At 45.0% G+C, this 14,024-nt stretch overlaps 1 protein-coding gene across 4 annotated transcripts in view; it reads left to right on the top strand.

Annotated features, from left to right (window-relative positions):
- Window positions 1-568: 568 nt before the first annotated feature.
- The window catches only part of SMG1 (SMG1 nonsense mediated mRNA decay associated PI3K related kinase), a 116,421-nt gene continuing 102,965 nt past the window's right edge, over window positions 569-14,024 (top strand). The window contains exon 1 of one of the 4 annotated variants that reach the window (XM_062179965.1): window positions 569-766. In XM_062179965.1, coding sequence (XP_062035949.1) covers window positions 672-766 — 95 coding nt within the window. In that variant the 5' untranslated portion in view covers window positions 569-671. Of the gene's footprint in view, window positions 767-3,274; window positions 3,381-14,024 lie in introns of those variants that run through there. The other 3 variants (XM_062179964.1, XM_062179966.1, XM_062179967.1) reach the window with 3 other exon arrangements.

Genomic DNA, 14,024 nt, shown 5'->3' on the forward strand with positions numbered 1-14,024 from the left:
CACCGCAGGTCCTCCATTGGACGTCAGTTTGCACCTGACCGCCAGGCCCTCCGGACTCGGGTGCCTTCCGGGGGGAGCGTTAGGGGAGGGTGTGTAGGCGGCGGGGGTGGAGAGCCCCTCTCCCGTGAGCCCCCGCGGCGCCGCCCGGACTAAGGCGGGGGGCGGCCCCTCGGGGCCCCGCCCCCTCGACCACGGGCCCCGCCCCCTCCGCCCAAGCACCGCCCCTCTCCCCCAGGCCCGGCCGGCGCCGGCACCGCCCCTCGCTCCCAGCATGCCGTGCGGCAGCGGCGGCGCGGCGGGCGGAGCCGGGAGGCGGGGAAGCCGTGGCCGTGTGAGCGTGAGGAGTCGCCGCCACCGCCTCCTCTTCGCCGTCCTCGTCCTCCTGGGCCCCGGCGTCGCGGGCCGCGCACGGCCCTGGGAGAGACGTCGCCTCCCCTTCCTCCGCCTCCCCCTCGGCGCCGCGCTCCCGCCTCCCGGCCGTCCTGCGCTGCGGGCTCAGGCGGAACCCGGAACGGCCGTCCTCCTCCCCCGCCCTCCGCCGCCTCCTCCCGCTGCTGCTCGGCTTCCTCCTCAGCCCCGGGCCGGAGCGGAGTGTCGGCGGCGGTCGGTTCGGGCGGCGACTCGCGCTTCTTCGGGCGGCGGCGCTTGGCCATGTCGTGTCGGGGAAGGTAATGAGCCGCAGAGCCCCGGGGTCTCGGCTGAGCAGCGGCGGCGGCGGCGGCGGCGGCACCAAGTACCCGCGGAGCTGGAATGACTGGCAAGCCAGGTGGGTGCCCGGCGCCGAGCGCCCCCCGGGGCCTCGCCTCGGGCGGGCCGAGGCCTAGGGCTGCGGGGCAGGGAGGCGCGGCCTAGGCCCTCCACCCCCCGGCAGCCGGGCGCGGCTTCCTGGGTCCCCTCCCGCCCAGCCGGGGGAGGAGGGCAGCCGGGCGGCGAGGCCTGGGTGCCTCCCCCTCCCTGCGATTCTGCCCCGGGGCGCCGGGCTCGGGCGCCGGCCCGGGGAGCGAGAGGCCTGGCGGAGGAGGGGCGCGCTCCAGCGACCTCCGGTCCCCACGTTGGGGTTAGAGTTGGGGGGCCCGGCGAGTCCAGGACCCTCCCTGTGAACATTCGCGTCCTCGGTCCGTCGCCCCTTTCAGCCCCCACGCGGAAGACCGCCGTAACTGGGTTCTCTCTGTGACTCCCACGTGTTAACACTAAAAAAAAAAAAAAGAATGAAACAGTTCCCACCAAGGCCTTATTCTGACTTAGGGCGGGGCGTGAGCGAGGCACGGGCTGGGACGGCGTGAGTGTGAATGGGATCGGGTCCTGGGGATGAAGTTTTCCCCGGGTGTGGGGGCAGGTGCTCTGGTGAGCAGCAGGTCCCACCTGGACGCCTGGGAGGGAACCGCTCGGAAGGCTAGAGCAATTCCCTCTGTTACGGAGGCGTTGATCTCGGAGCGCTTTGAGGCCTGGTCGAGTTATTATTATTGGCGTTGACATAATAATTTTCCTGTGTTTATGATTGATCCGGGGGCAGGTGTGATTTGGGACTTATTTATTCTTCCTGAGTAAGTGCTGGTAATATTACAGGCCATTTGGACCAGTGCCTAGGAGGACTCCCTGAATGTATGTAAATATTTTGGGGATGTCATGGAGCCTTCCTAATGCTTCGGAGGACACTTGCATTATAATTTCCAGAAACTGGTGAAATAAATGGAACAGTTGCATGCCGGTCTTTTGGCTTCCTGATAGGGAATTCCAGCGGTATTTGAAAGTAAGGAATTTGATAAGATGTTCGAATGTAACATTTTAAACCTGGGTGGAAAAATCCAAATATTTGGCTAATGAGTGGTACACCTCTTTGTTGAAAATACCTTTCCAAATGCCATATCTATTGAGAACTGATGTATGTGACTTTTTAAAAGTTACTGCTTGAGTCTAGAATTGAGAGGTTAAGTAGTAAAAAATTGAAAATTGAAAACCATAGCTTGGACTTGTCCTGTAGCACTTAATGGCTTGTGAGTGTTACAGATAAATCAGTTGACTAGTTTGCGTTATAGTTACAGTTTACATTCTTTCTGTAATTGACATGACTGGTTTAAGTATTTTTTTTTTTTACCTGTGATTGACATGCTTAGTTTTGCACTTTTATTGAAATGTGTGAAATAGGATTTTTTATTTTGTGTCATCTAGTGAATTAGGTGGTAAGTGAACTTCCACATAACATTTGAGAGCTCTTTGGGTTTCCCATTATTTCACAGTATTGTGATTGTGTGTGTGTGTGTATGTGAGAGAGCGCGAGAGGGAATTTAGTAACTCTTCCAAGAACTAAAGTGTATTTCCCAAATAGCCCTAGAGCTTCTGAAAACAAAACAAAACAAAACAAAACAAAACTGATGCTTGTGGTTCTGAATAGAGTAGCGATGTTGCATCTGTGTGCTGGGACTACCTGGCTTCATTGTGACAGGTATGAAGCAGAATGGCTTCTATAATTGTGGCATATGTACTTGGGTTATTAATGTGACCGGTTTTATTTTTTTCTGGGTGCTTTATTTCCTAGCAATGAGATTGTGTGTGTGTAGGGGTTGTGGGCAGGGGGAAGAGAAGGTAAGCTGGCTTTGAAGCTCCTCTGTAACAAAGTTTCACAATTTAATGCCTGAGTAGATGATGCAGTAAAATGGGCTTGGTTACACGGGGTAACAGTTTGTTAGGATTTTGGAAATACATGATTTTCTCCAGGAACAGAGGGAACAGAGACGTGTGGACATATCCCATAACTTAACTTGATTTATTTACAAGGTTGCCACAGTTGAGTTTTTAAAAATAGTTGATTAAAAAAACCCTTAGATGTTTTCAGAAGCTAGATTTGAGGTGGTTTTTCTGCCCCTCCTCCTCTTGAGAAAGGTGACAGACTCTGGTTGACTGACAGAATGGAGCTTGTTTAAAGGGGAGTATATTTATTTTTCCAAACATTTTTGAATGCAGGAAAACTCTATGGTTCATCTGAATCATTTTGATTTTTTTGGAAGGGGGTTCTGTTTTTCTTGATTTAGATTTTTGAAAAAAGTGTGATTTAAATTTAAAAGTAACTCAGTTTTAGTGTTTGTCGGTTGCTCTTGACTGTTGAGTTGATGGTGGCCACACATGACTCTTCACACATACTGACAGGAAGTGTGTTCCAGATGGCTGAGTGGACTAGCATCAGGTAGCAACTGAGCTAGCCTACCTTTGCTAGAAAAATGTTTTTATCAAAAAATCTTTTTTTGTTTTTACTTTCATTTTATTTGCAAGGCAGAGAAAGAGATCTTCCATTTGCTGGTTCACTCCCCAGATGCCCACGATATCCAGGACGAGGCCAGGCCAGAGCCCATCCAGGTGTCCCACATGGGTGGCAGGAACCCAAGGTGAGCTGTCACCTGCTGCCTGGGGATGTGCATTAGCAGGACGCTGGATCCTAAACAGAGGAGGCAGGACTCTCACCAGGCACTCTGATATGGGATGTGGGCATCCCAAAGCGGCAACCTAACCATCTCCCTTGAGAATGATTGTTTTAAGATTAAATGTGTAATATTAAACATTTTATAGTTCCAAAATGACATTGACTAACTTTACATTGGAGACAAATATGGATTGATTAGTTGAAAAAAGGAGAGAGAGACTACAGGTCAACGTAAAGCAAGCATGTTTTCTACATTTGGGAGTCTTAAGATTTTATTTATTTAATGGATGTTTGATATCTTTATGGTAACCAATTTATGATCGTTCTATATTTCTAAATGGATGAAACAGGATGTTACAAATAGCTACCATTTTTGGTAGTATGTAGACAGATTTAGAGTTCTCAAAAGTACAGATAGCTTGTTCTCCATTGTAACAGACCAGAAGATGGAAGTGTTGTGAAGTTGAAAGAGCCCAGTATGAGTTGTCTGAAATGAGAAAGGATTTTTGAAAGCAAAATTATCTAGTGAGCCTTTTGTAAGTGTGTATTAAATATGATGTCCGTAAGTACACTTTATAGTGAAATACATAAAAGACAAAATTAAGTGGAGTTAACATATTTTATAGCTATAAATGGAATCTTACAGAATTTATTACCAGTTCTGTACTGCAGATTTCCAGGTATACCAGGGAGGTTTTTCTGCCAGTTCCATGTGAGTGTTTAATTTGGAGGGGGTATTTTTTGGTTATAAAATATTAATTTTTCTTTTAAGTGGAATCGTTTTTTCCCCCATTTTGGTTCTTTTTAAAAGTGATAGTATAGCTGAATTTTTTTTTTTAGATAACAGATTATGAAATACTTTTGTGAAAATAAATATTCTAATTCAGTAAATATTAATAATGCCTTAGGGATTTTTGTGACTCATAGAATCACTGTCTTCAAGAATGTTATAGGTTAGTGTGGGTGATTAAGAAAGAGTTTTGTAAATAGTAAAGTTATTGGGGTATTGTAATGTAATTCTTGGTCTGCTTTATATAATGTGATTATAGAGTTAACATTGAGAGTCAGAAGAGGGAAAACTATCAGTCAAGTAGGTGGCAATGAGTGCTTTCTCTTTACAATTCTTTTTTTTTTTTTTTTTTTTATTTGAGAGGGAGAGAGATGCTCTTGCATCCATTGGTTCACTTCCCAAATGGCTGCAATAGCCGGAGCTGGGCTGATCCAAAGCTAAGAGCCAGGAGCTTCTTATGGGTCTCCCACATGGGTGCAGAGCCCCAAGCACTTGGGCCATTTTCCACTGCTTTCCCAGGCCATTAGCTGGGAGCTGGATTGGAAGTAGAGCAGCCAGGACTTGAACTGGTGCCCAGATAGGGTGCCAGTGCCTCAGGTGGAGGCTTAACCTACTATGCCACAGCACTGGCCCCTCTATACAATTCTGACAATAATTGGGAGGGGGAAATTTCAAAAGAAAAAAAAAAAAGGCAAAATGCAAATTACTCTTGGTAAGAATTTTGTTTGCTTAGGGATGGAGCACTTTTGAGAACTAAGACAAGTAAGAGGAAACTGGAAGAGCTGGATTGGAGCCACACTGTAGGCCTTGAACCACAGTTGAAGTGTATTTGTGATGACTTAACCGTTGGGGAAGAAATCTAGTTGCTTCTTGAAGGAGTGTATGTGTGTAAGCACAGTAGGAAGCAGTTGGAACAGTCTAGACAAGAGACTGCTAAGGATCTAAGTACTGAGTTCTGCTAATAATTCATGACTTAAGTTCAGATAAAAGTATTCAACCCAATATGTGGGAATTTCCATAAACATAAGCCCCTGACTTATTTGGTGTTGATTAAGGATGATCATGGAAATGATACTTTTATCTCCTCACACTTTGATTCATGCTGTGGTTCTTAAAGGAAATGTCATATACGTGTGGTCCTCAGTATCTTTTGGGAATGTTCAACTTCATTGCCTGGCATTCAGTGGATACTTACTTACTTCGTCTCAGTCAACTAGATTAAATCCACTGGACTACCCATTATGGATTCACACAGACTGGTGTCTTTTCACATTGTTGTTATTTGGTGTAACTCTTGAAGTTTTCCGAGAAATAAAGTTTAGCTCTTCTTGTGTAGAGACTTGCCAGTAAAGATGACAGGAAATTTGTAGTTTAATTTCAGGTTACAATATTTTTTCCTTTAAATATAGAGTATAGCCTGTTAGATTTTTTTTTTTTTTAAGATTTATTTATTTGAAAGAGTTACAGAGAGAGAGAGACAGAGAGAGAGAGAGAGAGAGAGAGAGAGAGAGAGAGAGAGGAAGAGACAGAGATCTTAACTCCCCAAATGGCCCCAACTGCCAGGACTGGGCCAGGGTGAAGCCAGGAGCAAGGAGTTGGTCAGTTGATCACCTGTGTGGGTACAGAGGCCCAAGCATTTGGGCCATCCACTGCTGCTTTCCCATGCGCTGGACTGGAAGTGGATCTGCCAGCTTTGCAGGTGGTTTTGCCCACTGTGCCACAATGCCCCCCCAACCCCTTTCCCTTTCAAATTCTTAAGGAGTTTCCACAGATGTTTAATTTTATAATGCTAATTCTGGTCTATCTTGTATTACTTGATTGAATGTACCTTTTAAGCTTACTTCTCCTTTGAACTCCAGTATGATACTTCTTTGCAATGAAATTTATGTCTTTAGTATATTTTAGCAAATGTATACACCTGTGAAACTGTGGCTCTAGTCAAGATACACAGAGTTGGATTGCCACTTTCCCCTCTACAAAAAAGTGATAACACAAGGGTTGATCTTGCCTTGAAATCTTTTGTAGAAAGGAAATCTTTGAATATTTTCTTACGACTTATTACCAATTTCTAGATAACTTCATCATCTTCAGTGTATTTTTTTTTAAAAAAGATTTATTTATTTATTTGAAAGGCAGAATTAAAGATAGGCAGAGGCAGAGCCAGAGGCGTGAGAGGAGGGAGAGAGCAGTCTTGCACCTGCTGATTCACTCCCCAAATGGCTGCAGTGGCTGGAGCTGGGTGGATCTGAAGCCAGGAGCCTGGAGCTTTTTCCAGGTCTCTCACGCGGGTGCAGAGTCCCAAGGACTTGGGCCATCTTCTACTACTTTCCCAGGCTATTAGCTGGGACTCAAACCTGCGTCCATATGGGATACCAGCACTGCAGAGATGTGGCTTTACCCGTTAACGCCACAGCGCTGCCCCTCCCCCCCCCCCAGTGTATTTTTATTGTGTTGATATAAACATTGCTGACTTACTTGGGGTATCTGAAGATCTCTGTGGGAATTGTTTGGATGATCTCTCCACTGTTAACGTTTTCAGACATTTGAGCCCTGTTAAATAAAAGGAGCTTCTTTACCTCACCAGGTTGGTTCCTGTGAGCTACAGGTCCAGGAGCCTGTCTCCGCCTTGTTGCTACCAACTATGGTTTCAGTCTGCTTTTCATGCTCGCCCTAATCTTCAAGTTTGCTCCTTTGGCCCCTGCACAATCTCTGCTCTCTGTGATTTCCCTCCTTTCCAAATTTCGCAGTGTCAGTGTCTGTTGTGAACAGGTACTTACTGTGTTATCAGGTAGATTTAGGTGCCTGAAAGCTGAGACTGAGTCACTTTTCTCCCCTGTCTGGCTTGCCTTGAGGCGCTCCCCAGGCGCATTCCTGCTATAGGGCCTTTGCATGTGCTGTTCTTGTAGCATAGTGGTGGCTGGAGCTGCTCCCAGAGTACTGACTTGGCTGCTGCCATGCTGTCTCAGCCTAAATGTTACTTCCTCAGCGCGAGAAACAGCCTTGTTCTTTAACACCTCTCCTTGGATTTTCTTCATTGTCTGACTATTAGACATTTCGCTCAGTCTTCCCCATAAAACATAACCTTCATATGTATGTGGATCTTGTTTAGTTTTTTTACTGTTGTATTGTTGTCTTCCCTAATAGATAGTCATTAAATCGTGTACACCGTATTTGAGTGGCTTTTCTCAAGTAAATATTGTGTCCTTATCCATAGGGGTTGCTTCTAGGAACCCCCCCCCCAGGAGTCCAAAATTTGTGGATTTTCAAGTCCTTTATATAAAATGATATATATATAACTTACATGCTTCCTCCCGTGTACTTTAAATAATCTCTGTGTTGTAATTTCTAGAACAGTGTAAACACTATGCAAGTAGTTGTATTGTTGAGAGAATAATGACGGACCCCAAAAGTCTGTACAAGTTCGGTCCAGGTGCAGTTTTTGTAATGAGTATTTTTGCTCTGTGGTTGGTTCAGTCTGAGGTTGCAGAATGCGTTGATTCAGAAGGCTGGATGTATGTGAAAGTAGGATTCTGCAAGTTTGTTTCTGTATTTGGAGTTAACTCCAGACTTTACAACTCTGCTACTGTGGGAGATATTTTGAGGGGGAACTATTCCTTTTATATAGCAACTCTGTTAGCCTGAGACAGCAGCTTCAACAAGCTGATTGAGCAAGTTCAAAGGAACAGTGTTCTAATAAACTGAGGTGGCCAGGTCTTCTACAGAAGAAATAATATAGTAAAGATTCCTAGGTTTTATCCATCATGAAAAATACCTTGTTAAAATAAAGTTCTCTTACTCCTATCTGTTGCATTTGTGTAAACATTATTTAAACAATCTAATCACTAAAAGGTTAGGCACTGAGTTGAGGCTTGGCATTCCAGTAGAATGCTAGGGGACAGTTCTTGCCCACTGTATAGCTGTTGATTTGGGAAAGAAACCTAAATTTTCTAGAATCAACCAATTTATAAGTATAGCTAATGATTTCTGTTAGAAATTGTTCCTTCTAAGGTGTTGCTCTTCATGCTGTTATTCATATATGTCTAGGACCTTGTGTTTACTTAGAAACCTTTTTCAGAGGGGTTTCTGGTATCAGAACTATAGATTGTTTTCTTTGTCAGGGAACTTCCCAAATTATACTTTTAATTTATAGAGACACTACTTTTTAAATTTTAATTTATTTTCCTTCTATTTGAAAGAAACATAGAGAATTCTCGCGTCTGCTGGTTTACTCTCCAAATGTCCACAACAGCCAGGACCTGTGCTAGGCTGAAGCCAGGAGTTTGGGATTCAGTCTGGTCTCCAGCATGGGTGACAGGGAGCCGGCTACTTGAGCCATTACCAGCTGCTTTCCAAGGTGTACCTTAGCAGGAAGCTGGAATTGGAAGTGCAGCCAGGACCCAAACCCAGGCACTCCAATATGGGATGTAGGTGTCCTGAGTAATGAGAGAGGAAGGCAGAGTGAGTGCATGTGAGAGGGTGTTTACCTCCACCTACTGGCTCACTTCTCAGCTGTTAAAGCTGGGAGCTGGGACCTCAATCTGAGTATCCCACGTGGGTGACAAGAACCCAGTTATTTGAGCCACAGCTGCTGCCTCCTAGGGTCTGTATTAGTAGAAAGCTGGCATCAGGAATTGGAGGCAGGAAATGAACGCAGGCCTCCTATATGGGATTATGTGATGCAGGTGTCCTACTTGTAGGCCAGACAGCCCACTCCCTACACACACACACCCTCTACAGATATTTTAAGTTCCTAAATTTAAGTCTTATTTTTGGTGACATCCAGTAAATTAATACCCTTTCTATTGTTCAGGTGAAAGCTGTACCGCTGAATATATCTTGGACTATGTAGTGATATGTTTTAGTTTTATGCCACATTTGCTAGCATTGGTAACGTTTTCTTTGAATTTAAAGTATTCCATCATGTAAATTTGTTAGTTGAAAATTTTGTTTATTCTGTCCTGTAGCATTTAACCTGATTTTAAAGGATGTGAATGTGATGACCTTAACTTTCATTTTAGAATATTTAATTTGAAGTAACCCATGACTCTTGCTCTAAAGCCTCTTGAAGGCCTCCCGTGTGTGTGTGTGTGTGTGTGTATGTTCTAAATGTAACACTTTATTCAACATTGGGAATTCATATTTGTTGCCCTAGGGACAGATTCTATGTTGCCTTTTTGAGATTTTTCAGAATGTAGACAGAAAACTTAACATGAAGAAAGATGTCAGTCTATCTGGTACACATTTTTGTTTATCTTCTAGAACTCTTTTCTGATCGCATCAGAACAGATCAAAAAATGATTCACCACTGAATTAATATATATTTAATTGGAAGGACATTTCTAAAAAGATTGATCACATTTCTTGCCTATTCTTATGTCCTTTGGGTAAAGGTGAAGAAAAATGAAAATATAGCAGATTTCTGGGTAGTGGGATTGTGAAACATGAGATACAGTATTTATTCATTAGTTAGGTTTAAAGGAATCTAATTTAAGTCACAGATTGTATTGTTTCCAAAGCACTAGAGTTAGGATTCTGATTATTTAAAATGATACATTTTGTCATTATTTAAAATAGTGATGACATTTTAGTATATGGTATTGTTTATTTTTTGAAAATAATGAAATTATAAATCAAGTTTATAATTCGCTTAATAGTAAAGGTTGTGGGGCTGGTGCTGTGGTGTAGTGGGCTAAGCCTCCACCTATGGCACCAGCATCCCCTGTGGGCACCTGTTCGATTGTGGCTGCTTCTCTTCTGATCCAGCTCTCTGCTGTGGCCTGGGAAAGCAGGGGAAGATGGCTCAGGTACTTGGACCCCTGCGCTCACATTGGAGGCCTGGAGGAAGCTCTTGGCTACTGGCTCGTGACTTTGGATTGGCTTGGCTCTAGCCGTTGCGGCCATTTGGGGAGTAAACCAGCAGGTGGAAGATGTCTCTCTGTGTCTCTCCTTCTCTGTGTAGCTTTCTCTCAAATAATAAAAATCTTAAAATAGTAAATGTGTGCAGGGTAATCGGTTCACTGACTATAAACAAAGTTTTGTAGAGGAATCCTTTTATTTAAAACAGCTTCTTATTTATAATTACTATAATACTAGTATTCTTCGATTTTTATAATCTTGTTGAGGATGTAAAAATCGCATGATTATTGTTCTTCCCACTTTTTAAAATTAATATTTTAACTGACAATTGTAACATTTATAGAGAATAATGTGATGCTTTAACACACATATACAGTATGGAAAGCACAATAGCAGGGAGCTGGATCAGAAGGGGAGCAGCCAAGACTTGAACCTTCGACCATAGGGGATGTGGGCATCACAGGCAGCCCCCACCTTAGTATTTTTGTTGTGAGACATTTGAGATTACTCTGTTATTTGCAAAATATATTATTATTATCCGTATTCACTCCACTATGCCTTAGATGGCAAAATTTTTTTAAGATTTTTTTTTAAGAGGTAGAGTTAGAGACAGGTCTTCCATCCACTGGTTCACTTCTCAGATGGCTTCAACTGTCAGAGCTGATCTGATCCAAAGCCAGGAGCTTCTTCTGGGTTTCCCACACAGGTGTAGGGGCCCAAACACTTGGGCTATATAACACTGCTTCCCCAGGCCATAAGCAAAGAGCTAGATTGGAAGAGGGACAGCTGGGATATGAACTGCCCATATAGGATGCTGGCGCTGCAGGTGGAGGCTTAGCCTACTATGCCACAGTGCCTGAAACTATTCTTTTTCTGAGACTTTGTTCCTTTGACCAATACGCACCATTATTTCCCACTCAGCCTACTTAAAAATGCAGTTGCTGTCTTAGCATTGTTGATGTTAGAACTAAAACCAAGATGTTGCCGGTACATAGAGGCTGCCTCCATGGTCTACTTTATTAGAGACCAGGAGAACGAGGAGCAAGCTTGCAGCAGGAGCAATATAAGGATAGGCAACAGGCCAATCAATGGGTGCTTTGCACGGTGATCTGCCGTCAAGGAGACCTAACAAGGCCAGTGCACCCCAGACAGCACCTGTTTCCGATATGAGGAGCCAGGGCATTGGGCAAGCAGCTATCGTGACAGAAACCGGCCTCTGAATAGGCTAAGCCTCCGGCTGCAGCTCCAGCGTCCCATATGGGCACTGGTTCTAGTCCCAGCCGCTCCACTTCCGATCCAGCTGTCTGCCATGGCCTGGGAAAGCAGTAGAAGATGGCCCAAGTCCTTGGGCCCCTGCACCCACGTCAGGGATCTGGAAGAAGCTCCTGGCTACTGGCTTTGGATTAGCTCAGCTCTAGCCATTGCAGCCACTTGGGGAGTGAACCAGTGGATGGAAGACTTCTCTCTCTCTAACTCTGCCTTTCAAACAAATTAATTAAAAAAAAACCCAAGATGTTTTAGATTGCTGTATCAGTTCATTTTTTTAAGATTTATTTATTTGAAAGACAGAGTTACAGAAAGAGGTAGAGACAGATAGGTCTTCCATCCGCTGGTTCACTCCCCAGGTGGCCCAATGGCTGGAGCTGTACTGACCCGAAGCCAGGAGCCAGGATCTTCTTCTGGGTCTCCCACGTGGGCGCAGGGGCCCAAGGACTTGGGCCGTCTTCTGCTTTCCCAGCCCATAGCAGAGAACTGGATCTGAAGAGGAACTGCTGGGACTAGAACCGGCACCCATATGGGATGCCAGCACTTCAGGCCAGGGCTTTAACCCGCTGTGCCATGGCGCCAGCCCCTTTATCAGGTTTTTTATATGTAAGAATGCATGTCTTTTTTGGTATTGATGCTTCACAAATATTTATCTTAGAATTTGGTGTCAAGAGAGTAGCAGTGAACTAAGGAAGGGAAGACATGGGTCTTTTTTTTTTTTTAAGATTTATTTTATTTATTTGAAAGAGTTATAGAGAGAGGTAGAGGCAGAGAGGTCTTCATCCGCTGGTTCACTCCTCAGATGGCTGCAACTAACAGAGCTGAGCCAATCCCAAGTCAGGAGCCAGGAGCTTCTTCCAGGTCTCCCATGTGGGTGCAGGGCCCCAAGCACTTGGGTCATCTTCTACTGCTTTCCCAGGCCATAGCAGAGAGCTGGATTGGAAGAGCAGCAGCCAGGACTAGAACCGGCTTCCATATGGGATGCCGGCACTTCAGGCCAGGGTGTTAACCTGCTGCGCTACAGCACCGGCCTCTACAAGGGTCTTTGGTACTGGCCACTACCAGCTGTCTCTCTGAGGAGGGAATTCTTGCCTTCTGAAGATATAAGGTTATATGAGTTAAAGTATGAGAAATTACTTTTATTATTTTCAAGTTTAAAAAAATTTTTTTTAAATTTATTTGAAAGTCAGAGTTACACAGAGAGAGGAGAGTCTGTGCCACAGCGCTGGCCCCTATTTTCAAATTTTTAAAAAATATTTATTTCAAAAAGTAATAGGGAGAATGGGCTGGAAAAAGAAGAGCAAGAGATCTTTCATCTTCTGGTTCAGTCCCCAACTGACCACAGCAGTCAGGTCTGTGCCAGGCCAAAGCCAGGAGCCAGGAACTCCATCCTGGTCTCCCACCTGGGTGGCAGGGGCCCAAGCACTTGGATCATCTTCCGCTGCCTTCCCAAATACATTAATGGAGCTGGGTTAGAAGTGGAGCAGCTGGGACTGGAGCTGGAACTTTGTGAGATGCCAGCATCAAAAGCAGTGGCCACAACCCAGGTCCCTGGAAATTACTTGATTTAAAAAATGCTCTTTGTTTTGCCCTGTCTCTATCAGATTTGGAATCTTCAAGGACCTTCCTGTTTTATCTTTTTCCTCAAACTATTGAAAGGTTGCTATACATATCACACACATAGATACACATATACATTCTAATTTGAATTTCAGTTTTCTCTTTGTGTGTATGTGTGTTTGTGTTATAACTTAACCAAAAGTTTCATAAAATTTGTGTCAAATCCTTTCGAGGAGGCCGGCGCCGTGGCTCACTAGGCTAATCCTCCTCCTGCAGCGCCGGCACCCCAGGTTCTAGTCCCGGTTGGGGCTTTGGATTCTGTCCCGGTTGCCCCTCTTCCAGTCCAACTCTCTGCTGTGGCCTGGGAAGGCAGTGGAGGATGGCCCAAGTTGTTGGGTCCCTGCACCCGCATGGGAGACCGAGAGGAAGTACCCGGCTCCTGGCTTTGGATCGGCCTACCGCTGGCTATGGCAGCCATTAGGGGAGTGAACCAACGGAAGGAATACCTTTCTCTCTGTCTCTCTCTCACTGTCTATAACTCTCTGTCTCTCTCTCTCACTGTCTAACTCTGCTTGTAAAAAAAAAAATCCTTTAGAGGAATGGAAGCTTATGTAATTGTTAAATTTCTAGTAAGTATGACATGACATTTAAGATACTTTTTATATTTTAAAACAATATTGATGAGTGGCAGACGTTTTTAACAGGCTTAGCAGTTAAGTAACTGCTTACGGTGCTCATGTCCCACAGAGTGCCTGGGTTTGATGCCTGTCTTGGCTCCTGATTCCAGCCTCTTCCTATGTGGACTCTAGGAGACAGCAGTGATGGCTCAGCTATCGCTCTCTCTCAAATAAATAAATAAGGGGCTGGCGCTGTGATGCAGCGCATTAAAGCCCTGGCCTGTGGCACTGGCAATCCATATGGGCGCTGGTTCGAGTCCTGGCTGCTCAATTTCTGATCCCGCTCCCTGCTGATGCACTTGGGAAAGCAGCGGAGGATGGCCCAGGTAAGTGCTTGGGTCCCCTGCGCCCATTTAGGAGATCGAGAGGAAGCTTCTGGCTTCAGATAGGCTCAGCTCTGGCCATTGTGGCCATCTGGGGAGTGAACCAGTGGATAGAAGACCTCTCTGTCACTCTGTCT

The sequence above is a fragment of the Lepus europaeus genome, chromosome 21 (genome assembly GCF_033115175.1).
Source record: "Lepus europaeus isolate LE1 chromosome 21, mLepTim1.pri, whole genome shotgun sequence".
NCBI classification, from domain to species: domain Eukaryota; kingdom Metazoa; phylum Chordata; class Mammalia; order Lagomorpha; family Leporidae; genus Lepus; species Lepus europaeus.